General features: G+C 47.6%; 1 protein-coding gene across 1 annotated transcript; it reads right to left on the bottom strand.

The window, feature by feature from the left end:
• Positions 1-43: 43 nt before the first annotated feature.
• Positions 44-27,414, bottom strand: LOC144167747 (chitotriosidase-1-like). Its single transcript, XM_077696930.1, has 9 exons — positions 27,196-27,414; positions 23,766-23,890; positions 21,527-21,803; positions 20,833-20,944; positions 15,672-15,784; positions 12,481-12,610; positions 7,039-7,209; positions 3,125-3,244; positions 44-626 (listed from the first exon to the last, which is right to left on the bottom strand). Exons 2-9 carry the CDS (start codon positions 23,830-23,832, stop codon positions 435-437), a joined length of 1,182 nt encoding a protein of 393 aa, XP_077553056.1. The 5' UTR covers positions 23,833-23,890; positions 27,196-27,414; the 3' UTR covers positions 44-434.

The raw sequence follows: 27,414 nt of genomic DNA on the forward strand, positions 1-27,414 counted from the left end.
TTATAGTGGCAACTTTGGTTTCGTTTGATGGCAACTCCTTGAATGCTAGTATGGAGATAAGTGATTTATTTATTTTGGGTACCTCCCCAATGACGTCACAGCTGACGTGCAGTAGGGAATGTGAAAGGTCATCAATATTCGTGATGTCTTTTTTCTGTGTGAAAACGACGCCTTTCAGGGCAGGAACAGAGTTGAGCGAGTTACAAAAGGCAGTTCTTTCGAATAAAGCGTGGACATCGGTTGTCTTCGTGGCCTTTTATGGGCCAATTTTGTGTAAATGTCGGCTAGGCACAGGGCGTTATGGCGCAAATACGTTGGGCGCTCGCTTCAAAAATCGTTGTGGCAGTAATGTTTAGAGTTCGATGGTCATGGCCACACACAGCCTATCACAGGGGGCGTGGTTCAATTGCTGCCTCGAAAAGGCTGTACCAGTATCACAGGGAGTTCGGCTTCGTAGCGGACCTGCCCGGCTTCATCGCATACTTGTCTGGTTTCTTCGCAGAGCCGACCTGCGCAATGGCCCTTTGCAGGGGGAAAGTAACACGGCTCTGACTTCCGGCCCAGTCATCGGCGTTGAGGCTGAAGGTCATGGTGCCTCCGTAGCCGTTCCGCAAGGTCCACAACGCCTGCGCCAGTAAAATGAACTTTCAGCGACGAAGAAAGCGTGTCAACCACAACTTTCGGATGTGACCTTAACTTGAAAGAAAATGACTCTGAGCGTAAGCTATACAGCGGCGGAAAAAGTTGTCTAGATCGTCGAAGTAACCTTGGCTGATACTGTCCAGCACTGTCCAGATTGGCTGATACTGTCCAGCAAGGTTGGTGGGGCTGGAGAAAGGCTTTTTAGCGTGGACATATACCGTACACCCTTTGTCAAAATTTTGTGGGCCAATCCTAAGCCTTCTCGACCACAAAGACTTCAAAGAATGGGCTTTACCTTTAAATGGGATAAAATATTATAAGGCAGTAAGAAAGAAAAACGTCTTCTCTAGTTTTCCTGCATAAAAAGTTTCAGTCTCGATCGGGACGTAAGCTTGTACATTGAATTTTTTGCAGCCTGCGCATTACTGTACATATACTGCGCCCTGTACTACCTGGTTATGAACAAGCAGCGTCGTCTATAGTTGCAGCAATGCTATTGTTTGGACAGTGCAAGGTTGTCAAAGGTCCTGTGAGATTCTAGAGACCTTTACACAACAGTTCTTGCACGCAACGCAGTTGTTAGTTGCGCTCGTCCTGTTGCCTTCCCTATGTGTCATCCTTCTGCGCAATCCTCATGGCTTTTCAAATATCAGACCAACTATCCCGTCAACAAATCTTGCTGAACAGCGCCCTTTAATTAAGTCCACGGTATACTTTTCTGGCGCCGCAGTGATTCTCCCGTTCTCTCTTCCTCCCTGCCACTTTTTGTTTACTTAAAAGGTAATGTGTTTTCTTGTCACGAGAACATGGTCATTCTGGAAATATATCGCTTGGCTTTCAGTCATTCGCATGTAAATGTACCCTCACTGTTCGCCCTTCATCAATTATTTTTTCCTTATGACCCAAGGTACAGTCGGGAGCGAAAGTCTAGATTCCACGTCTGGAACCGTTAGTTTTTTTCTGCGAACTGAGCGCGCTTCGGCTTGGCCGGGAAAACAAACAGATGTACAGTTATGACGTGCAGGTGGGCAAGCGTGCAGTTCTGGGGGGGCCAAACTCGTGTGGTGGCGATGCACTGCCCTTCGAATGCCCCTGGAGTTTTGCTCCCGACTTTTGCTTCAGGCTTTTGCTCCCGAAAGTCACCAACCAGACCGTTTCACAGTGATTCTCTACTAGGGCTCCAATCGAATGCCAGGGACGCTGAGCAAAAAACTGTAAAGCCGTCAATAAATTTCTATAAATCTTTAGAGTATGCTTAAACACCGTGTATGGGTTACGAAAATTGCGTGCAAAATTTTCCAGCTAACCCGGGATGCATATGCGTGTGGAGAGCGGGTACACTTGATTAACCATATGAAATATACCAATAACCAAATTCGGGCTACAAACTGAGATTGTAACCTCCTGTTTCCTGAACGGTACTACCCTGCCACCTCCTGCAAGCACCGCCATCTACTGGTTCGCTTTCAGCGCTAGTGACATTCTCTCGACAAAATGCTAAAACCGACTAGTCGTTCTACCTATATGGTTTCGACGTACAGTCTCCGGTGTCCGGTCCCATTTGGAACGATTGGGTTTCGACCTTATACAGTTTTAGGTTGGTTTAAGCGCAGTGCGCAGCCCATTACAGTATTTATTGATGCTCAGCAACGTGCCAGAAGCGCCTGTTTGTACTGTTGGAGAAATAGAACGTCGGGATGAATTACACTTGTTTAAAATGTTCCCACTGAACAAAGTTGAAATTTAATAATGCGCGTTGCTCTTGGGTACAATATGTACAGGTCCACCCAATCGAACTCGTTAGTCCTATATTTAGGTTTAACGTTTGTCAGCCCTAACGTTAAGCTTAACGGACAGCCAAGCAACGCCGAACCCATTGTACGCGATTCATTTGACCCCGTTAAACCTCAAAGCGTAACTTTAGGCCTAGTTTCGGGCTGGCACATACGCCCCCGCCCCCTCGTCCAGCTCCACCACCAGACTGATTGAAAAACTTTTATTACGGCAGAAAGACCAGAGATCCGAGCGTGGACCTCTGGTCTTCCACCCCCAGAAGTTCAACTAGCCCCTTAGCAACGCTGACGACGTTTCCGAATTCATCTTACAGCCTCGAGGCAGATAACTGTACTGCACGTTTATTTTTGTCAGTCCGACTTTTCTTGGGGGCAATTTGTGACGAAACCAGAGTAAGACACTAAGAACACTAAAAAAAATAAATAGATGAATGAAGAAGAAAGTTGCCCCACTTTTTAAAGAATCCTTTTGAAACGATTGTGAGTGTGACACTCTAAAACAATTACACGAAGACACATTTGCGTCCCCCTCCTCCTTCCCCCCCTTTTCCCGCTGCGCGCCTCGGCTCCCACTTGCAGCTCCAGAGAGCTGTGTAACCGATTGGCAACTCTAGTGCGCATTCTGAATGGCCTAAGTCAAATAAACGCTTTGGGTGAAAAGTCAGCATGCAGACAAGAGGCAAACTAACCTTGAGCCGCACACTGTACTCGTCGTCGTAGCTTATCCAGAGTTTGTCCTTGTGCAGGAAAGGGACCATGGCTTCAGGGTCGTACTCGCGCTTTGCACCACTCGCCAGGTATTCAAGTACCTAACAAACAGTTTATTTTTGAAACATACACACAGGAAAGGGCAAAAAAAAAAAATGAAGGAAGCTCGCACTATATAACGCGTAAGACTTGAAGGTATAGCCAAGCTGGACGCAACAGTAGCGTGTTTCCTCTTTTCACCTCACGGCGTTGTTTAATACCGTAGTTACACGGAAGAAGTAACCGCAGTTACGTTTAACTGTGGTTAATAGGCAGTTTTAGCACATCGTTACCGCGTTTGCGTTACCGTTTACCGGGTTTGCGGAAGTCGACTGCGCATGCGCGAGAGTTACCGTGATAGGTAACTTACCGGCACAGGCTTTACCGTCGCCAGCGAGCTTCCTGAGCAGACGAAGTTTACCTTCGCGTATTGATTACAGCAAATGCAGTGCGGTCGGCGCTTTATGCTTAGTACGGCCGAATAAAGTAATCTTACTTGATGCTGTTTATTACGTGTTTCTTGCTAAATAATGCTTAGGAAAGCGACAATCGACCATTTTTCTCGGATGGGTGAGCAAAATGGCCGTCCCTACTGGTTCTAAGCCTTGCCCGCCTCAAATAGTTCAGATAGGTTTCTGAGCTCCCAAAGTGCTTTTAGGCCTCCAAACTTGTGCTAGGCAAGGTAGTGTAGGTTACTGAGTAATTGCTACGACATATTTCACTCATTTCTTGCCTAAATAATTAGCGCGGGGGCAAATTATATTTTACCTTGATTCTAACTCTCCTCAGTAGATGGTGCCACCAACTCATTTTCTTTTTAAAGCTCTACCGATGATGGCTACACTATTCTCAAAACAACTACAGTCAAACCCGTGTATAGCGAACTGCAATATGCACCGCGATTAGTTCGATATATCCAATAGTTCGATATATCCAAACCCGCCTATAACGAGCTCATTGTTACGAATTCGCAATCCGCGGGAGCCCCCGCGCCCTCCCGAACTCCGCCATCCACGTATGCACAAACGAACACAGTACAGTAGCCATAACCATACCAAAATAAACCATTTATTGCAAGTAATAAAGCTACTTTCTGCCTTAACTGCCCACGTTGAACAAAAAAAATGGTGATTTTTGTTTTCACTTTCGTTTTGGCGGCTATACACGAAACATTGTTTGCACGAAACATTGTTTGCACCAGTTCGATTCCGCGTCCTCAAAAATCTAAGAAGCATTGGCGGAGCACATCGACTGCCGAAAGCGCTTTATTATAAGCGTCGGACGGATTTCACTCGCGACGTCATCGGGAACATGGGCGAGCTCTCCCACCGTTCACCGATGCTGCTGTCTTGGTCCGGACTCGCTGACTGGGCGGGTTTCATCCCGAGTCCCGCGCATCGGAAACAGTTACGGAAAGTATTGGGCGTCACGTCGCTCCGTGCGAGGCGCAATGTCTCAGGCGCGGCTCTTGCTCCGTGGTCGCGGCCAATCCACATCTCAATCGCCGCTCGAAATCGTGCATTTCGGCGGCCATTCTAGGCGCCCAGAGTTCGATATATCGGATGTGAACTTCGTTATAAGGAATATGTTTCCCATGTATTTCCGTAACTGAATTATTTTTGTTCGATATATAGCATAATTCGCTCTATCCGGGTTCGTTATAGCCGGGTTTGACTGTACAGTTAGCGTGAATGCTTTACCTCAAAAGTGAAATATTCAAGTTACTTTAAACTATATGAGCAAGAAAATTATGAGTGATTTGCTTTGAGACTAATTCATCAGATGGCGCTACCTGCACCTCGGCGGCCGGAATACGCAAACCGCAAACGGTGCGCTAAAACGTGCCCTACCGTTTTCAGCGGTAAACAGAAACTCAGGCTTCCGGTAACACGATAAACGGTAACGCAAACATGGTAACGATATGCTAAAACTGCCTAATAAACTTTAACCGCGGTTATCGCAATCTGCGGTTTTGGCTGTACACGCGAAATACCAAGTGTGTCAATAGCGGTCACTTGGTTGTGAGCGTAACAAAAATCAACTAACAAACTTTTAACCTCGCAATAAAAAAGAAGAGAAGCAGTGTAGACATAACAAAACATTGTTAAGATAGTTGCTTCAGAACCAAACACGACGCACTCGCGCGCGGCGAGCGAGGGGCTTCCCCAACAGCTCGCAACCGTCTTGGTTTTCTCGGGTCGGCTCGGTGTTGGGAACTTTAGGCTTAGCATCGCGGTGTATTTTTGACCGCAGCTATCTCTACAACTGCGAATTACAATACATAGCACAATTTTTCACCTTACTAACATCCACTTTCTCACATGAGGAAGTCCGGCTCGGTGTTGGGAACTTTAGGCTTAGCATCGCGGTGGATTTTTGAGCGCCGCTATCTCTACAACTGCGAATTACAATACATAGCACAATTTTTCACCTTACTAATATCCACTTTCCCACAAGAGGAAGTTCTTTTTCGTGATCAGATTTATTTCGAAGAGCGGCGGCGGCGACAAGCTGTTGCTGCCGTGGTCTGGGCCGGTTCGAGCCGCTTCCAGTGCCGTGCAGACAGGCGCACCGGCGTGTTTGCAGGCACGGCCAACGTGCGCGCAGATTGCTTCCGAGTGCTGAAAATGCTTCATGATTGCGTGCTTCATCCATTTTTTTTTTTGGCGAACGACGTGCGGAATTTACAAATGTAGCACGGCTTTTATCGTATATAGTTGATCGGGTGAATCGGGAAACGAGCCGCTGCTCACGGGAAGTTGGGCTGACTGAGAGCGACGCAAAGAACGCAAGCGCCTCTTGAGGGCAACTTTGAGGGCCTTCGTCACCTTCGTCTCCTCCGAACGCTGTTTTTTTTTTTTTTTTTTTTGCCTGCGCTCATGCGCGCCGCCACCTGCGTCCGAACTGACTTGTGCGATTTTGAACACTGCGGCTACGGAAACTGCGGTTACCCTGACCGAACTGAGGTGGTCAAGCTAAGTTTGCGTTAACCATAGTTAGCGAGGTCACCGCAGTTTCGTCTGTCGTGTAACGCAGCAAACTGCGGTTTTGTCTAACCGCGGTTTGCTTAACCGTGGTTAACTGTGCCCGTGTAACTAGGGTATAAGCGTCGCCGCTGTACGAGCGACCACAGCTGGATGTTCGTCCTACTCCATCGCACACGGCTCTGCGCGGACCTCGCCTTCCTTCGTCGCGCGCCCTTATCGCTGCGACGGCGTCCTCGCCCTCCTCCGCCAGGTGGCGGCACATGTCCCACGCGCTTCTCCGTTCCCTCCTCGCCTATACCTCCCCGCCATCGGGCGCTCCTCCAATCCGGGCGCTTGCGGAAGTGGGTGTGGTTTGACCTCTATCTCTCAAGGTTAAAACTGGTCACCCCGCGAAGACTGCCCGAGGTAGTGTACTGTAGGTTACACTATAAAAAAATTCTCGGGCACCGAAATCTGCCACAAACTGTCACTGAAATTGTGACCCAGGAATCATTCTTTTCGGCTATCAATACGTACGTTCAACGAACAGGTCCCGCAAGACTCCGACCACCGTTATCGCCTCCCGCTGGGTAAACATTGTGTGCAGTTCAACTTGTGTGTATTTTCTTGGCAGTCGGAATGTACCTAACCAAGAGTGCTTGTTGTCGGGTGTGTTACGCGCTATTTTTTATGCTTGTTTGTTTCTACTCAGGAAACTTTGTGCTGCCTTGTTCGGTTACCTGTTTCGCTGTACGACTACTCCTGCCTTGGCTGCCAACAGATGGCTACAGTATATAATAAATAAAACTAAATAAGTGCTTGCTTCAGAGCACACAGCTCACAAATAGTGTGAACAGCGTCCTAGTTAGGCAAACCACTGGTATACGTACCTCAGCGTAGCTGACAAAGCCGCCGCCATATTGGGCGCGCCCGGCTGCGCGAGAGCCGACCTTCCACCGGTCGGGATGGGTGAGCACCCAGGACAGTCCGTAGGTCGGGATTCCAACCATGATCTTGGACTTGGGCATGCCGAGCTTCGCCCATAGCTTTGCGCTCGACGCCTGTGGGTTATAGGAGACAGGTCGAGGAATTTTACGCATTAAATGGTAATTGGACAAACAACACTCGGTAGCCCTTCTTTTTTATTTCAAAAGGCCACTACACAACATCACGTAGTCAAGGGATGATTCTGGGACCAGCGTGAGAAGCCCAACTGATGTGAGTCGAGGCCCAATTCAGAAATTAGAAGTCAAGTTGGTGTTTTACGCATCGAAGATACATCTGGGGCGGAATTCTGAGTTGTACCCGTTTCAAAAATGTTGACTCCCTTGGCCCATTTCTGGGCGTGGCACTTGCGGGGCCTTCAACTTGAACCACTGCATGGAAAGCAGCGTCCCGCCCTTCTTTATGCGGCCGCCGCGACGTAGGTACTCACGTGCACTCGGGGTTTTCTGTCTCCGCCGGACGGATTTGTATCGGCATAAACAGCTCTCCTGTTAAGAACTCTACTGGCGCCATGCTCCCGGCACGACTTTCGCGCAACTGCGTGGGCGGAGCCAAGCCTCGTCTAGACGTCGCTGCGCCGACGCGGGCACGTTATCGCTCGTACCGGCGCCGCTCGACCTTCGAGGACACTCTGCCGAGCGTTCGGGGCGTCACCTCTCGCGTGCTCTTCTTCTCGCCAGTTCACGTGCATTCGCGCCTGAAGTGAGAAGCACAGAAGAGGTCGCGCTGAGAGGCCGAGTTCGCGAAGCGGGTTGCCGCTGGTTCTAGCGCGTGGTAACGTTGTCCTCTTTGGGAGAGATGTGAAAGCCTGCGGGGCAAAACAATCGGGGCTTACCAGTCATGGAGAAATTTCAGCGGCAAGTTCGGAAATCCGTGTCAGGTGCAACAGCCGGGTCTCCGACCAAAGGAGAGATGGGTCGAGACAGAATAGCGCCATCCCCGAAAAAGAGGAAGCACGGCGCGAAAGCCGCCGCACCGTTACTCGAGAACGCATGCGACGACTTCAGTCCAATCCCGAATATCGCGCCGGTGTGAAGCTGCAGTGAAACGCCACCGAGTTGCAGAAGGTCCGGAGTTACAAGCTCGCGTACATTGCACGTACTTTAATGACCGAGTGTTCATTGCTCTTTGAGGGGCTAACGAGGACACCACGCAGAAAACTTGACCGAGTTTCAAAGCACGCATAAACTTATAGCACGCATAAACCACGCATAAACTTAGCCGAACCAAGAATAAGCTAGATGGGGCCACCAGCTTCGATATTTGCCCAGTCTTCGTGTCACTAGTAAGAAGCTGCCGCAATTTTATTTTGTATTTCTGGCGGTGTGATGTTTTGGTGATTCTGAGGGTGGATGGACACACAAGAACTACTGGTTTTCAGGGAAGAGACAGTATAGTCTGTAATTGATGTCACACGATCGTAGAGCCACCGCATACACTACAGCCAAACCCGGCTATAACGAACCCGGATAGAGCGAATTATGCTATATATCGAACAAAAATAATTCAGTTACGGAGATACATGGGAAACACATCCCTTATAACGAAGTTCACATCGGATATATCGAACTCTGGGCGCCTAGAATGGCCCCCGAAATGCATGATCTCGAGCGGCGATTGAGATGTGGATTGGCCGCGACCACGGACCAAGAGCCGCGACTGAGACATTGCGCCTCGCACGGAGCGACATGACACCCAATAGTTTCCGTAACTGTTTCCGATGCGCGGGACTCGTGACCGAACCCGTCTAGTCAGCGAGTCCGGACCAAGACAGCAGCATCGGTGAACGATGGGAAGAGCTCGCCAACGTTCCCGATGATGTCGCGAGTGAAATCCGTCCGACGCTTATAATAAAGCGCTTTCGGCAGTCGATGTGCTCCGCCAATGCTTCTTAGATTTTTGAGGACGGGACTCGAACTGGTGCAAACAATGTTTCGTGTAGAGAATGCTATGCTAGTTGAAGCCGCCTTAACGAAATTGGAAACAAAAATCCCCGTTTTTTTGCAACGTGGGCAGTTAAGGCGGAAAGGAGCTTTATTACTTGCAATAAATGGATTATTTTGGTATGGTAATGGCTACTGTACTCTGTTCGTTTCTGCATACGCGGATGGCGGAGTTGGGGAGGGGGCGGGGGGCTCCTGCGGATTGCGAACTCGTAACAATAAGCTTGTTATAGGCGGGTTCGGATATATCGAACTATTGGATATATCGAACTAATCGCGGTGCATATTGCAGTTCGCTATAAACAGGTTTAACTGTACTGCTTGCAAATCAAAGGGTTTACCCACTGTGGACAACCGGCTCATTCGGAGCAGCTATGAGAGTGAGCAAAGCGTTGCCTGCGAAGCTGCGACATATATATAGGTCGACGTCTACATTAAAGTCTGCGCCAGAAGAGGAGGACAAAGAGTTAACATTTTTAAAAATGAGCATTAGCTGCAAGATGGCAGGAGCAGCAGCCCTGTGGAGGGTGTGCTTAGTCCTGGTTGGGTGCCCGGTCTCTAGCAACAACTTCTTGTTGCGCCGCAAGGTCTGAGCTGGTCAGCTGGACAATCCACTGCTCACAGGGTTGGCGATGAGTGATAAAGACGGGGATTGTTGGCACTGTCATACCAGGTGGTATAAGGTGCCAGGGAATGAACGATAGGTACAGGTCATGTAGTCTTGGGTAGAGTAGATTTTGTTGAGGAGGGTACGGTGGTGTATGAGTCCATTTGTAGCCTTCGGAGGATAGTGGCTTCGTGCCGAGTGATGCTGGGGTGAGGATAATGACATCGACCGAAACGCCGCATGCTATCGTAATATTCCAGTGCAACCGCAATCACCACTACCCGGACGTGGATGTATTTGTCTCCAAGAAAAGTCAAGGCTACCCCGGGGCGGATGCAGTATTTTTCTGCGTGGGGGTGAGCCTTTAAAAATTGACAGGGATGATGATGATGAATATTATACAGCGTATTAATGTTTCCTCAAGGTGTACCGTTTTTGTTACCGATAAGCCCGCTTACCGAAATTTGGTATACTTTAGGGAAAGGCTCACAATGACTGAATTTACATTCTTCGTACTACCACCATTGGTACAAGTTCTTAGGGCAGGAGGGGGTAGTAGAACAGACAATGAAATACAGTGGAACCCCGATAATACCACTTTCTAGGGACCGCGAGAAAGCGTCGTATGACCGGGGTGTCGTACGACCGGGGTGCGGGGAAATGCCGGCCTCGTGCAAGTTCTCACGCGACAGGTGGGCCAAGAACTTATGTACACTATTATGCTATGCGTGTTGTCCTGTGATTCGCGAACATTTAGCTGAAATCCCAAATTAAAAAACGTCTATGTTGTGCCCCCCTCCCCTCCCTGGAGTCCGGCTGGCCCGCCAGCCAAGCGCTGTGCGCTACGCGACACCCGTGCCGTCAGGCGCTATTTATAACCCGCCAGCCCCGCGCCTGGCGTGCGCGAGATAAGACCGACGTGGTAGAGCAAATTAAGAGAGGAAAAGTGGAGTGTGGAACTGCCAAGGCCAAGCGAAACGAATGATAGTAGAAGGGGGGGATGAAAAAACGGCATTGCAAGTACATGGTGGAGACACCCTTCGAACGGTCCCGTGCCGTCGCAATTGGGTAAAAGTGCTCGACACATAGCAGGTTTCGTTTCCCACAATACCCAGGAGTGCGAAATAGATAAGATGATTCAAACTTCGCTAGTAAACCGTGTTGCGGCAAAAACTATGGCGCGGTCTTGCTACAGTGATTTGCTGCGGCGGCCAGCGGGCGACCCAAAATGGCGGTGCCAATGTATACGTGTCTCCACTCTTGCGGCGGACGCACGTGTATTGAGGCACACTAGCAAAAATACTAAGCGAGTGACAACACCGCTTTTAAAGACATTGATAAGCACAGAGCAGAGATATAGGAGAGAGAGCGTCGTGAAATGAAGAAACTTGGATCGAGCGGGCGGGGAAAGCAGCTGCTCGGTCACCGCCGTGTGGTAGCACCGTATGTGTTCTTCCGTTCGTCAGCGGCTCGACGGGAGCTTTAAATTCACGGTCCGCCTGCCACCTGAACTTTCGACTTCCCGCGGTTGTCGTTTTGGCGTAATGCTGCCGCGTGGGGCCGTCGCAGGTTAGCTTTCGCTAACGGGTACCCACCTGCTTGCTTGCGCCTGTTCAGCAAATGGTCTGGCCCGCCTGAAGACCTTTGCGCATCAAGCAGCGTCAAACGGGGACCCTAAGAATAAAGAAGGTCAGGACGAGGCGTCGAAGCGGTGTAAAATGTGAGAAAAGCGCCGGTTTATCCGCGCCAGGTTTCGTCGTATTAAGCGGACCGCGTGCACCCGAGCATCATATCATCGAGGTTTTTAATGCATTGTTTCTATGCGTAGTTTGCCGGGACCGCGGTGATCCGTCGTAAGACCGGGGGACGTATCAGCGGGGTTCCAGTTAACAAACAACAGAAAAACACGGGACGCAATTGGACCTCCAAAGGTTAGTCACAACGGGACTTTGTTTCAAAATAAACAAAGAAAGAAGTCAGCCTTCAAAACGTCTTCACTGAGCCGCGGGAAATGCGCACTTACAGAGCAGAAGTATGTTGTACAATTATACTCGGAGATAAAAACAGATACTGCAAAAATAGGACGTAATGCTGCCAACAGTAAGAATAATACATGCAGAGTGCGCCGAAAGAATTCCTCTAAGCAATTACGCTTGACAAATGACGGTGCCGTCTCTTGGTTGTCAGTCCTCCGCATCAGATGCCCAGCCTAACCCCTCCTTTCTCTAAAATTAGCTAGCATGCCTAGCACCCAACTTTGCGCGTTAATCTAACACACGCATTTCTTATTTCTAAGCGTGACTCTAATCCTTCCTATTCACATGGCTCGGCGGCCTGCCCAGGTTTTCTTTCGAAATATTTACTAAGTCCCCCAAAAGGAACTCACTCATTGGGTCTCTAAATAAGGATGTCTTCTTCTTTTCTTAAGTCACCAAGTTTCTTCCCCGGAACTAAAAACTGACCCGGAATACGCAATGGTTGCACAAATTACTATACATACTCATGAGTGTTCGCCTGAAAGCTTATAAAATGCATTATGAGGGCAACCATACGAAGAACCTGCCATATCTGAACGCCCGCAGGTATATGACAACTGCAAGAATAACAGCCCGCAGGAGAAAGGACAAGACACACGTAGCAGACATTTCAGCGCATTCAAAGATTGCGCGCATCTTTCAGGTTTACATTTAAAGAAATGGCGCCAAATACGAACAAAACAAAACAGAGATAAAAATGAAATCATGTAAAAACAAGGATTTAAAAGGTTGGGGGCGTACCACGTTGAGCGTATTGAAGTATGGACCGTCGGTTGCTCTGGGAAACAGCGGGCTATTGTGGTGAAGCCGCGGTGTGTACCACGTGTAGATGTTCAAGTCGTACGCCATCAGGTTCACGAAATCCACGTACCTGTGCATATTGTACATAGCAGCATAAATTGACTCACTTAAGAACGTGACACGCTTGAAGATATTTTACGAAGTGGGTCTGGATAATTGATGTACTAACGCCACACGGTGCAGACAATGTAACGGCGAGCTGCAGATTGTGTGCAAAGAAACTGCAGTTATGGAAGTTCACTGCAGTGCACAATAAAAGAAAAGCTAGGGAAGTTAGGTGTGACGTTTATGTTAAGTACAACACAACTGCCATGTCTCTGGAAGGTAATCTGCTTCCATAAATGGGGAACCCCAATGGGTATTGCGCACACGTCGCGCCTGTTCTGTGCATATTTTTTTGGCACAGTGGAATAAATGGGCACAAGCGCACATGTCTAATCATAAGCTGATTGCTTACAAATGCAAACCAGAGCTAAAAAAGCAAGTGTGTTGCATCGATAACCAGGCATAAAAGGGAAAATTCTTCCTGCAATAATCTTGCTAATATATCTGTTTACGCCTATGTACTTTTAAAGCGAAGCTTTGTATGTCACGGGACCCGAGAATTCTTTTTTATGCGCGAAACGCCTTGCGGCAAAGACAACTTTGTCGCGAATGCTCAGCACAAAAATGTTGCAACTTTCGTTTTCTGGAAACTTTCCCAAAAACATTTATATGACACAGGCCGCGATGATGACTTCGTTGTTACTCCGAGTTTCATTTACTGGTTATTTAGTTCAGAGTGAAGGAGAAGACGGCGAAGTGATGTTCGGCCCCTTCGTGCTTTCGGCTTTTTTTTAAGTGCGAAGCACTTTAGGACCTCGTAATGTCCGTGCCGTTGTCTAGAGTTGCCCGTGCGCACGGCATTGTAAGCTATCTATCGAGAGCGGCGCACACTGTAGTTAGAGTTGCTTAGAGATCAGTTAGAGTTCCTCTATATAGCTCCCTGCGGGAGCTATATAGAGGAACTCTAGCTGATGATGATGATGATGATGATCGTTTTGGTCAGAAACCCTTTGTATCGGGCGGACACCGAAATGTGCAAGCCGAAGAAAAGTTAACAAAATACATATAAAAGAAGAAAAAAAAAAATGGCCGAATGTCAATGTCATTGCACCGTCCCCACCAGCGAGAAAACTAAAGGTAGCAGTTTTCCTGCAGTCTTGTGCATATGGTACACTGCATGCGTAGTACCATTCGCGCGACATTTTGGGAGAGCGCCGCAAACTGCAGTACCAAAGGGCGTGAATTTCAAAGGGTACAAAACGCAAAAACAAAGCAAAAGCCATGAAGTGTCAACGATAATTCGCGGAAAAAGAGCAGTTGCAATTACAGTTGAAACTACAGTGACTACAGCGATCTACACGAGAGGGCGCTGCGGTGCAATGCGTATATAAGCGTGTTCCGGATTCAACCGAGGACTATCAGGGGAACATGCATAGACCTCGTCTTTGCCAACTGCAATCTAGCCGCGCTCGAAGAACCACTGTCTCTGCACTTCACCGATCACAAGGCAGTGATCGTGAAGGGGAAACGCAACCCGGAACTCGTCACAACGTACCACGAATACCGTCAATAAAACACTGTATATATACACGGCCCACACGTTTGTCCATTCATTAATGCATTTAATGCGTGATAATTCGTGTCAATTCAGCCCAATTCGGGCCAATACAATCACACATCTCCACGCCGTGAGCGATGCCGAGGGTGCGAAGTACTGGAACGCGAAATGTCTTTCGTGTGGCGCTTGTCATTTAGAGTGCATTTAGTGCACCTCGAAATCATTTAAAACTAAGCGTGCATCAGCACGCACGCACGATAACGCTCATCACACAGGCAATACACAACTTGCGTCCCAGTGCTTCGCACCCTCGGCATTGTTCCCGGCGTGGAGACGTGTAATTTTTTTTTTTTTTACTACCCAAAGCTTGCTACCTTCTTTTTTTGGCGCCCCTGATCGTAAATATGTGCTGAACCACCCCATATCAAGATTGGTGCGGTAAAGGTTCACAAACTGTTGGAATCTGCTCAAACTTCCCCGTATCAGCCCGGCCGCTTATAACAGCCCGGAATCTTCGTCCCGCCAGCTCACGATCTGGGCTGCAGGCGGCGCGGCCAACGTCGCAGATGGGCAGGTCTTCGAAGGCGATCTACCAGCGCACGCACCCGAAATGAACCCAGCCGAGTCTGCACAGCAGGCACCTTCTTGAAAGAATAAAATCGATAGCTCGAAGTAGACACAAAGTCGATGTAGAATCGAGGTAGAAAATCGAAGTAGACACAAAGAAAACACACGTGTTCTCTGTGTCTACATCGTCTTCATTTTTTTAGCGCCAATTTTATTCTTTTCAGTAAGCATGAACCAACTAGCTCAACAAGTTTCGTTAAGTCATATACCTTCTGGAAGCTGTCTTCATTCAGAACATTGACATTTATATATTAAAGTAAAATGGTCGGTCCCACGTTTGTCTGCTAGGATAGTATTCTAGCCCTTTCACAAAGTCACAGTAACTGCCATTATGGAATGATGAAAAAACCAAATACGTGTGCATTCACTAACCATGTGTGGGATGTGTATTTTATACAGCTTCACTTACCATCCACCCTCACGAAGTAAAATGGCTGTAAATTTTTAAAGTGTTACCGGCCCCGTAATATGTTCACGCGTGTACTGAGCCGTGCGAACCGTCGCACGGCACACAGCCATGCACGCGTGCACATACAACCACGCACACAACGCACATCATACCCTCTCCTACAACTCGAGGGAAATACTGAGCCTGCAGGCGCCATCCGGACTACCCGCCGCACATTTCGCCACTCGTTTTAATTCTACATAAGCCGGGAGGGTAATGAAGGCGCTGTGAGTGCGTTGTTTACCTACATGGTGATCGGAAGAATTAGCTCCATCATCGTGGTGTAAGACGTAAATAGACTCTCGGGCTTAATTACAAATGAACGTAAAAGACTCTTGTTTGCAGAAACCTGAGCTGCGATAAATACAAAATACGGTTTGTCCTAGGGCCCGTTTTCCGCAGTTCCTATTCTGCGAGACAAACGAACCGCTTTCCTCTCTTCAAATCACTTACTTGGCCATGCGCTTCACTTTGTACTTTCCGACCACGAGGAGGCTCTGCGCAGGCACCGCCACCGACAGGATCAGGGGCCAACGTTTGTTTCCTTTAAACTCCAAGAAGGCCATCTGCATTGGGCATACCAGGAACGACTGTTAAGACTTGTGGTCTCTAAGACAAGCTGCACTGTCGTTGACCAAAGATGTGCCTTCGGGCCAAGATACTGCTTATTAACTCCCTCTGGGATTGAGAAAGGACGCAAGTGGTGCTTGAGAGCAATATGGTCATTTGTTTCAATCTTATTATCACCTGAAGTAGGGGATAATAACAAATTTTACAGTGCAGCGACTCACATTTTTACTGATGGGTCGGCAACATCTGAGTGCAGTTCATCAGGAATTTTTATTCTATCAGCTGGGAAAGCCCTATCATACCGGCTTGAGCGACCGACTTCGTCCACGTCGGCTGAGCTTCATGGGATAAAAGAAGCCATCCAATACATTCTTCGCCAGCCGTCAACACAGTGGACCATTTTTTGCGATTCGGAGGCAGCTCTTCAGACCCTGCAACGTGCTAGCTGCTTCAGCCTTCATGAACATGCCCAGCGAGAAGTGAAGTATCTCCACCATCTCGCATTCGTCTCTGGACATCGTGTGACACTACAGTGGCTCCCAGGCCACTATGGCATATTGGGAAACCAGAAAGCTGATGAGGCTGCCCGCAGGGGCCTAGAATTGAGAACGCCAAGGATGATTTTTTTCACGAAATATGATGCCTCAGCCATGACTAAGGCAGTAGTTTTGGCTGAAAGAAACCGCTTATGGTCCCTTTCGGAGTTTCATCAGGCCTTTCTATATTACATAGACCCGTACATGAGAATGAGGCTGCCGGAACGACTACCTCGCCGACTGGAGACACTGTACCATCGACTGCGCCTTAATGCAGCGTTTACAAATTCGTTCCTTTATCGTATAGGCCAGACTTCCAACCCATACTGTGACAACTGTGGCTCCCCCGAAACCGTCGAACATATATTACTAGAGTGCTCTGCTTATGCTGAATCAAGGGGCCGTTTACAGCAAAGAATTCAAAGTCTCCAACCTGGACCATTAACACTAAGCTTGATGCTTGGGCCATTCCACTCACCATCCTCCCAGCGCAAGGACATTGGCGTCGCTACAACATTGTAGCCATCTCCCTAGCGTGTACAGTCAAGTTTTTACTCAGCGCCCTTAAACAGGGCTCTATTCATTTTTTTTATTTTTATTCTTTTCTTTTTAATCTTTTCTTGTTGTCTCCTACTCTTCTTCTTCCATCTACTTCCTTCGTTTCCTTCTCCCCCCTTCCCCGAAGAATGTCGGCGAATTCATGCTGGCAAACCTCTCTGCTTTCTCTGTAATAAAGAGTCTCTCTCTCTCTCTCTCTCTCTCTCTCTCTCTCTCTCTCTCTCTCTCTCTCTCTCTCTCTCTCTCTCTCTCTCTCTCTCTCTCTCTCTCTCTCTCTCTCTCTCTCTCTCTCTCTCTCTCTCTCTCTCTCTCTCTCTCTCTCTCTCTCTCTCTCCTTATTATCACAAAACGACGCGCTAACATTTGCAGGGAAACGCAAGACGCGAATATAGGTACATAGTCGTATTACACAGCACTAAACGTTGCTCAACGTCACTGACAAGGCTGTATCAAGCGCTCGTTTAAAGGGACAGATAACTTTGCCCGAATGGGCAGCCGCTAGTGACATGCAGAGAACGGTACACTTGATACATGCAGAATTTTAAAATTACGGTTATCAATTGGTGGCGCTTCAGTGTCTGCATACAAGCAAACACATTATGTAAATCGGTCTCCCATCGTTTTAGTGGCAGAAAGCAGCCATCATTGGCAGTTGCTATGCATAATAAAAAAATAAAACGCGCGCTATTCGGCACTGGGAAATGCTACTGCGATATGAATCTTAAAAATCTATCGCCATATCAAAAGACCACGATAGGCCTTTGCTGTGAGAAAACGTTGGAGGCGTTCTGTGAAGATTAATAAATATTTTTTCATATAATGCAATGTATGCTATACCTTCAGCGAAAATCGGTTCGTGCATGCGTACTTACACACGTACGCCACAAAATTACGCCTGAAACTTACGGCCGTATCTGACGCCCGCCGTAGTATCGAAAAGCGAATAAGCAGCCACAAACGCTCCGTTGATCGCCAAGAAAAAAAGTTTCATAGAAAACACCGATATTGCGACTAGAAAGTTCAGCCCTCTTCCTGAACGTATCACGACGTAGTTTTCTCGGGTGTAGGACAAAATTGTCCCGGACTAAATTGTCCCAGACAATTTGGTCCCGGACAAAATGGTGCCGGACAAATGGTTCTGTACAATATAATCCCAAGTGGAAACCCGGACAAAATGGTTCCAAGTCAATCTTTCGAACGTGTCCCATGGTCTAAATGGTCCCATTTTCGGAGTTTTAATGAGTTAAATGAAGCTGCACCAAAATGAAAAGGCATTTATCATGTACACACATACTGAATGCATTCATGCCGGTGTATGGCTGTTCGTCACATGGCTTTTGTCATGGGCTGATTTGTAGTGGGTCATTTGGTCACATACGATCATTCGTAAAAGGGCAGTACGTCACATAGGAAACCTCGTCATATGGGCGCTTAAACAAATATCGTTGTTTATTTTCTATTTATTTTTATTTATTTCTTTTCAGAAGTCAGACTTACAGCCATCAATGAGGTACAATAAGCCGCAAGTCGACTTCTTTCATATTGGGTTACACTGTGCTGGCATATACTATTGCTGCTGAAAATACGTTGTATTAATAACTGCTACTGCAGGCTTTTTAATTAGTGTGAACATTTCTCATTAATCAACGCAGAATGGCTCCTTATTTCACTTCAAAAATGTTTACTAATCCAAATTGTTACTTTTGTCTTGCAAATTTTCCATTACCTGCAGGCTGAATGCAGCGTTTATATGTTAACTATGATACATGTGCGGGAATATGCGCTGCGCAGGAGCATAGCGCCGGCTCGGTTTGTGGTCACTAACTCGAAGTTAAAATCGAGTAAAATCAGGCACGAAAAATGGCTGCGGGTTAGCTCAGCTAACCCTGGTTATGCAAGGCGAAAGCTTGGTTTAGCCTTGTTAAGTGCTGGTTTCATTTGGTTAGCCTTTGATTAAGCTGTAATTATTATGCTTAAGTATACACTCATCGTTAAGCCAGGTTTGACGGCTGTGCCTAGGTCAGTGGCTAGGCATGACTGGGATTAGGCTTGAGTATACACACGAATCCTTAGCCACACGTGACCTCAAAGCCTCCCACTCCCGCACAACGCTCAGAGCAGACGGCCCGCCCTCGTTCTCATCCATGGTCAAGCTCGTACTGACTAGGCGAGCGCGGGTGCTCCTCTTAGCCGAGCGAGCGGCAAGTCACGTGTTCAGGTGGCGACCCAGCAGCGGATACGCATGTGCCAAACCGGCGGCTAGCGCACGCGGCAGCGGAGGAGCTCGGCGCGGCGAGTCACGTGTCATGTGTTGCCAAGGCTAAGCGTAGCTGCGGTCAAATGAAGGTCAAATTGCTGGTGACGGCGAAACATGGCTCGACTATGTTGTTAAAGCTTTGCTTGAAAACGATCTCTTTTTTTATGGAACACAAACAGTTTTCATGCTAAAGAAAAGTCGGCATTTTCATTTGACCAAGAGAGAAATCAGCCGGCCCAAACAGGGGGGGGGGAGGGCAGAGGTATTCTCTCTCACCCCTCTTTGAAGATGTTTACCGTGTGATATCCCAACCTCTTCGGCAATCTCACCTGCCTCACTTCCCGCTTCTCTCTATTGCTGGATATTTCTTCACTGCCCCTTCGCACCAACGGATCTATGCCAAAACGCGAAGTGACGAACGGGCCGTATCCCGGCTAGTGCGGCTAGCATAAAAATAATAATAATAAATACAAGAAAACATGCCGTCAGTTGCCAACTAATGTGGGCGGATTGATGAACCGCGATAATTTGCACCAAAATGCCTTGCACGCATCAAGCTGACTAGGGACCATGGTGTCCGGGTTTCCACTTGGGATCGTTATGACCAGTACCATATTGTCCGGGACCAAATTGTTCGGAACCATTTTGCCCGGGACCATTTTGTCCGGATCCCAGTTTCCTCGACGCGAACAGCTACCTCACGGTCCGTGCGTCACTGTCGAGGAACCTATATACGTCCATGGTCATAATAATGTGGTCCGCGTCAAGGTAAATAATTATGATGAAAAGGCGTAAAAAATTCGTTGGGGACTTCAGTCTCTTTACGTGGTTTGAAGGAGAAAGCCTGGCGATACTTAATAAAACTATACATCGTAATTGATCTCTTTCTTCGCTTTAGTTTCTTTGTCGTTTGGCGCGAATTACTTCGAAAGGCTTCTTTTCTACTACACCGTGTATGCGTCTCTTTCTCCGGTCTCGTTTCGTCGTCTTACGGGTCGAATTACGCCAGCAAGCAGATTAGCAAACGCCACAGCTTCCCTAGAATCAAAGTTCTGAGTGGCTGTTCTATTCACGTGCCATCAAGCTCAGGTGTCACGCGGGACACACTATTCGACAACCTTTATGATTATTATTCATAGTGTTGCGAAGCGTGCACATGAGCCCATCAAAGCTATTCCCCCTAGGCGGTGTGTGCCACAAATAAAGGAACAAGAACTACAGCAACAACGTTTGTTCTACGTTGGCAGAGATCGCACAGTCTAATAAAGAAAAAAAAAACGGAGATAACGCAGTTGGTAGGGTATTGGGCTGCTATACAGACCCAGGTTCAAATCGCGTGGGATCCCACATATGTTTGTTAATTTATAGCGGCGGTAATTTTCTTGACGGTACAACTACTACTATATACAACGGCAACGACCGAACGACAACGCTTTTTCGCACAACGAGCAGCTTAAGGCTTTCACCTTAATAAGGCGATGCCGTAGTTTATTTTCGGCTTTCAAACCGCAGTGAGAAAGAAAACGGGTGACGGTCGGAGATTGTGTGCAAATTACTGGAGCCGATGTTTCGTTGCGATTGCCATCCAGCCGGCGTACGGCTGAGCACGTCGTTTCTGACCTACTTACTCAGCGCTGCGGTGGTTTGCTAGCTTAAATCAGTCAATAATGGCACTAAAAAGATTGATAAGCACCTTGAGCAGATGGACAAAAGGTACGGCGTCCAGGAGCTTGGGAAACTCCCAGTCTAGGTCGAGTCCGTCCAGGCGAGCTGCTCGAAGCGCTGAAACTGCCGAGAATATGAACCTGGGCCCCAGAAAGGTAGGAAGTGGAGCACCAGCATTACGCCACACTCCGTTTCATCACAGACTGCTTGCCCCGAGAAGAATTTGGCTATGTTTGAGCTGCACCGGTTCGTCCATGTCTGTCTGTCTGTCTGTCTGTCTCCCCGCGATACGTATGTGGTGCGGGTTGGGCTTTTATTTTATTCTATAGCCCTTTACCTTTGTCTGTCTGTCTGTCTGTCTGTCTGTCTGTCTGTCTGTCTGTCTGTCTGTCTGTCTGTCTGTCTGTCTGTCTGTCTGTCTGTCTGTCTGTCTGTCTGTCTGTCTGTCTGTCTGTCTGTCTGTTTACGTAAGAGAAACATTACGTTTACCTGCTTGAAGGCCGCTCGGCCCTTACAGCCCATCTTCGTTGCTGAGGTCGACGTCACATGCAATCAAATATAGTGCTGCTGAGATGTAACCTCTGACATGTGGTTTCGGGGTACGTACTGCCGTAGCACGCAGTGCATTATTGGGGCGGCATGCTTACGATGATAGTACCCCTGGGAAAGTCGGTAATAAATATGGGAGGCTATAGGAAAGGATCGGAATCTTCAAAAGTCACCTCCGCGTTCTGCTGGCCCCAGCGACCATTTTCTTGAAGTTCTTGTTTCCTCCTCCTCCACCCACGGAGAGCATGAGCTTGAGCTCGGGCTTGCGCCTCCGGAGCAACGCGAAGCTCGCCAGATGCTGCAAACCGCCCGCCGGGTCAAGGTCGAGGCTGCCGTCACTGGCTACGGCGGCGAAGCCAAGTATGATGTGGCTGCACAGTCCCACGTCCACCTTCGCGAAAGGCAGCGATTTGTTGTCCGCCCTAAGGTAGCACACATGTTGGAACGAACCTGCACTCGTCGGTGAACATTCAGCACCGCTCACATAAACTAGGCACCAAAGGAAAACGTTTTGTATCTCTATAAGCATGTACAGTTGTACCAACTGTTAGCACAAAAAGGCGGGAGCTGGGCCCTCCGATTAGTGAAAATCACTTTTATTCATTTAATGTTTAAACGTCACATTTGTTGGTAAGCAGACTAGACCACAATATGCAGCCTTCGTGCAAAGTTCGTGCAAAAACAAAACGGTTGTTTGCTTTAAATGTAGTATATATATATATATATATATATATATATATATATATATATATATATATATATATATATATATATATATATATATATATATATATATATATATATATATATATATATATATAGTATTCCCTCGTTGTAACAAAGTTAGTGGGACGGCGAAAAATTTCGTTATAAGCGGTATTTTGATATAAGCAATCCCTCGAGAAAACTAAAGTACTTGAGCTTTAATTGCGCCACAACTGCAAGGAATCAAAACACAATGTATTCAAGGAAGCAAAACCTTATTCAGATGCAAAATAGTCAGTGAGCTCTGGCTGTTTCATGTTCTTCCCGGGCGTGAGCAACCCCCGCTCCAATTTGACCAAGCAGTGACTGGCGTCCGAACGCCTCGCAGGCTTCAGAGCGAATCAGGAGGGAAAGGCACTTCTATAAAGGGCGAGGGGCGTCACGGAACGCTACGAGAGCTTCGCGCTGGAAAGGGCTGCAAATTCCACGGCTCCAATCTGAGGTTGTGTTTGTTGAGCTCAAAAAACAATTGACCGCTCATTGTGGGTACACAGCGTAATCATGGAAACTGACCGGTTTTGCACTAAGAGCTTTACACTAGGGCTTTGCAGGAGATTTGCATGACTGGGCAAATATTTTTCGCACTGTGCAGCCATGAATGACGTGTTTTTGTCATATTCGGCTGTTTCCGAGACGACAAACACACGTCATTCGGCACTATTAAATGTCTCGGAAGCAGCCGAATAGCACTGGCAATGACGACTGCAACCTTGATATGTGTCCTTACCGAGTCCCTCGTCCCGCATCTTTCTGTTCTGCTACATGCATTACGAGGACTCTGGCTCCAGCAGTTCGGATATGCTAATTGCTAACCCCGACCTCCGACCACTTCTTACGTGGCGGCCGCTGGGAAAAAGACGTTCTACGTCTCCCGCGGTGGTCGGGGAGCGGCGCTATAGATGACCGTCCTCAGAGCACTTGTAAATATAAACCCCCCGGTAAAGTTGAGAGAGGAGCCGCTGCGGGATAGCATAATTGGTCAGTGCACCGCATGCGGTATGCGGAGATGTGGGTTCGACTCCCGCTCCCGGAAAAAAACGGCGGCATTTTTCTCGACTTGTAATTTCCCTTATTTATCACTGTATAAAAAAAGACATGAGAAACACACGTCATTCGGCACTATTAAGTATCTCGGAAACAGCCGAATAACACATATATATATATATATATATATATATATATATATATATATATATATATATATATATATATATATATATATATATATATATATATATATATACAGGGAGTGAGAGAGGGAGATAAAACTCACAAAGCGCGCAGAAATAGCATAAGTAAACAGTCGGATACACAGCACGAACAATAACAAAGAAGGTTTACTCACTTACTCACGTAGAGGCAACGGGACTTGCCTTCATCAGAGTACAGTTACATGATGGCGCTACATGGCATTTTCTATCACTCTATTTCAAATAGAAATCCTTCAAGGACATCATAATTATCATCATCATAACGCACTTGCACTGTCTAGTCCGTAAAAAGACCTTTGCCACTGAGAGCGATACATTTTTGCCTTGGATAGTTAATGAACGAGTGTAGACTGCATTTTTGTTTAACATAAATTTAGGCAAAGATATTCGGCGCGATACAAAACTGCACGAGCATGCAGCCCACAGGCTGACTCACGTGTTGCGGGCCACAGGGTGCAGGATGCGGCTAGAAGCAAGCACAAGTGTGCCCACGGCAGCTCCATGCCGGCGACTCCAACCGTGGTCCTTCCAGCCGCCGGTAGCCGGAGGTTGGACCGATGACTGCCGGAAGTAAAACGCGCAGCGGGGTGGAACCTGTACGCTTGCCTATCTGCTTTCCCAGTTCCGCTAGCGCACAGAAACTTTCGGGTGAGAACGAGAGAGATACACAGCAACAGGAATCCAGTAATCCTCCGCCTCTTAAAAGAAAATGCACGTCTCGACTGCTCCGCCAGACCGACACCCGCGTCAGACATTCGCACAACAATGAAGCGTCCTCGAAGGGGTTCTCGAGGGTGTCCGTCCTCTTGCCGATTGACGCGATTGGCTTCGCTATCCGCTTCAGCCTTTGCTTCCGAATGGCTTGGATCTGTCCCCTGCGCGTTGCGCAGCTGCTCGTGCCCTCCGGCATGATTGGGTAAGTTGACGACAGTGGGGAATTTCGCTGCGTTCACTTGCTTGGCTGCGTTCTTTCACTCCCTACTTCGCCTTCGCTGTGGTAGCCCTCACGGCGGCCATCTTTCGCTACTTCTGAGTTTACTCAAGCGGGTACTACGGAACGGCTCGCGCTGTGGAACACTTTAAAATTCGCCTAGTCTATGAGCCATTTCGTTGTTGCGGAGGCCAACGCCAAAGCCGGTTTTATCGCTCGAAGGGACCGTTTAATGCTTTCGAATGGAAAGTTTAGGAAGGTTGGGAAAGGAAGGGCTGGATATCAGCGTTGTTGATGCTTCCTCTCACCCGCATCGCAAAATAAGGAATTCGTGCAAGCGCAGGAACGACAGTGCGAGAAAGTAGAGGAGGGGTTGATAAGTTCGGCCGAAATTGCGCACCGCGGCAGTGCGAGGCCGTTGCGATGCGAATATTGAAAAAGACAAATTGACCCGCGAAACACAATAGCCATTTGGCCGGGAAATACACTCGCGGAGGCAATGTAGACTTATTTTTTTAACGCAGGTTGATTGCAGCTCGCCCACTCGCAAACACGAACACTCGTACCCTAAGCACACTATATTGCATGGTAACAGAGTTGTGTTAAAAAGTACCCGTATTATTTGCGTTCTTATTCATTACTGAGGTGTGCTAGGGGGAAAAGATCTCACTGCTACCATTTTATCTCACGATTGCCTCTATTTTTTTGTGCAAAGTGCTTTTAGTAGAACCGATCTTTACATGCTTGCGCTCGAAAGTGCTTGAACTATAACACATCTCCCCTTCCCCGTCTATTATTTTCTTAGTCGTTATTGTTTGCTTGTTCCGTTGTATGCGTCCTTATAACACGTTCCATTTTAGTGCGCAATGCATTGTTTGCATAACGTTAATGCGTAACATTGAGAGACAAGAAGAGAGCGGAGTGGGTCAGGGAACGAACGTGTGTTAAGGACATACTAGTAGAAATTAAGAAGAAGAAATGGACGTGGGTAGGGCATGTAATGCGAAAGCAATATAACCGTTGGTCATTAAGGGTAACAGAGTGGATCCCTAGAGAAGGCAAGCGTGGCAGGGGGCGGCAGAAAGTTAGACGGGCAGATGAGATCAAGAAGTTTGCGGGGATAAATTGGTCGCAGTTAGCGCAGGACCGAGGTGATAGGAGATTAATGGGCGAAGCCTTTGCCCTGCAGTGGGCGTACATAGGCTGGTGATGGTGACATTGTTTGCAGAGTACTATTGCCCAACAACAGTGCAATACCCTGTAACGACGAAAAGACACTCGATTGAAGAAGCTGAGAAAATTAATAGTTAAGTGTACTTTGTTTGTCGAGGAAAATAAAAATGAAAAGAATACATAAATGAAAGAAAAACAAAATTAGGAAGGTATACTTTCATACACAGCTGTAACGCAATTAGGAGAAAAATAATATACCCAGAAACAAAACACGAAAGAAAATTGTTGAAAGTTTCAACTATTTATTACCTTTTATGTGCACAAAAACACCCAAATGGCGACGCTAAGAAATTCAATCGTAAAGTAGTGTGAATGCTGATTCTTCCTAAGAAAAAAAGAGAAAAAATGTACTTGAGTTCACAAATGCAAGACCACCCAATATAGCCGAACGTTGCCTAACGCGAACTAAAACGACGAATTCGTAGCCACACCTGGCTATGCGAAAGCTAGCAGCGAATACAAGCGATGTAACAATTCTTATGCATTAGTAGACAATTTTCAGAAGACCTGTACAATTTTCTAGCGCTGCGTCCTCACATTCAGACGACTAACGCCGCACTGACCTTCATGTGACGCAGTTTTGTAATTGAATCGGTGTCGACGCTACTACCACAGCATTCTCGTCCACTTCTACGGTTCACCAACGCCTGCGCTTGTGTCATTCTACAAGTGGAGTGAGCGGACGATGGTTTCTCGACGGGTTTCATACCTTCGACAACGTTGCTAGTGAAAGGTTATCCGCATATTGCCTTTCCAGTCAGGCCGACGTACCTTGGCAATTTAAAGGCAGCATTTTGCCAACTGATTCGAGGAGTAAAAAGAAAGTCCGGGGCTTTAATTTTCTGCCGACTCTTTCGTTGTTCTTTTTATGATACTTTTGCTTTTCGCCACGGCGGAATGCGAAGCTAAAGCAGCTGAAACGAAACCGATCGCAGCTGCAGTTTGTGCCTAACGCATAGTCCCGACTTTTCGTATAGGTCACGACGAACGCAATAAGGCTGGGAGGAGGCCATCGAGAAATAGTATCATGTCTGTCAATTAGGCATCGGCGTGTACCGGCATGCCGGAATCGCAGTCAAGTGGCCATAAATTTCCGCCGGCATACTTTTTAGTTACAAGCACGCCAAGAGATCCCGTTAGCGTAGAGAAACTTGCCGCCAATTTCTCGTCCCTGCGCTGCTGTCTTCATGAATTGACCTTGCTGAAGTATTTTTTCAACAATGCCCCACGAAGGCGCTGTAAGGTAACCTTCCTAAGATCTGCTAAATGACGAGCATGTGTTGTGCGTGTGCGTGCGAGAGCGAACGATCTACACTCCTACGCACGCACGTCTGCCCGGCTAAAATATATATATTTGACAGAACTGCCCTCTCAAGAAGCCTGCTTAACGGACGCACGCTTGTGTAGCCGCAATGTGATGACGTTATTTTTTGGCTACCAGATCATCGTTAAAGCTAGATGCGAATGCTGTCCCTGCTTCGAGGCTTTATATCTCTTTTTGCAGCTGCTGAAGAGGGACATCAGTTACACACACACATGCACAGGCGCGCACACACGCGCACGAACGCACGTACACACACACACAGTGACGTTTTCTCGACACGGGTCCATAAGCAACCTGCAGCGACAAATTTAGCCCACACACAGCACTTTTTTCTTCCACACTTGTCTAAAATTCCTCCGCGTGCCTGCGCCGGGATACCTTTTCAAGCCCTTGGTTCTGTCAGGGAACGGTCCATCCGAGGCCGAGTGAACTGCAGTGCCTGGCCAGAGTGCCGCGGCAGGAGGTCTTGAACGAGCATGCCTATCACCCGGAGTCCTTTATGGTTTCAGTAAAGTCTTTCAAAGACGATAGTCTTTCTTGGGCTACTTACATCCAGGAATTTTTGTCTGTCCGTATGCCTGTCTGTCTGTGACTCGA

This window comes from Haemaphysalis longicornis, unplaced genomic scaffold (assembly GCF_048455015.1).
Source record: "Haemaphysalis longicornis isolate Haplotype H1 unplaced genomic scaffold, Haemaphysalis longicornis Haplotype H1 scaffold_2, whole genome shotgun sequence".
Taxonomy (NCBI): domain Eukaryota; kingdom Metazoa; phylum Arthropoda; class Arachnida; order Ixodida; family Ixodidae; genus Haemaphysalis; species Haemaphysalis longicornis.

What these genes read in the sequence shown, in the direction of transcription:
- LOC144167747 (XM_077696930.1), bottom strand. Translation starts at nt 23,832, where the DNA reads ATGGAGCTGCCGTGGGCACACTTGTGCTTGCTTCTAGCCGCATCCTGC. An exon ending in GGGGCCAGCAGAACGCGGAG is followed by an intron (nt 20,945 to 21,526) that starts GTGACTTTTGAA and finishes TCTGGGGCCCAG; the next exon opens with GTTCATATTCTCGGCAGTTT. An exon ending in AAAGTGAAGCGCATGGCCAA is followed by an intron (nt 12,611 to 15,671) that starts GTAAGTGATTTG and finishes CAATATGCACAG; the next exon opens with GTACGTGGATTTCGTGAACC.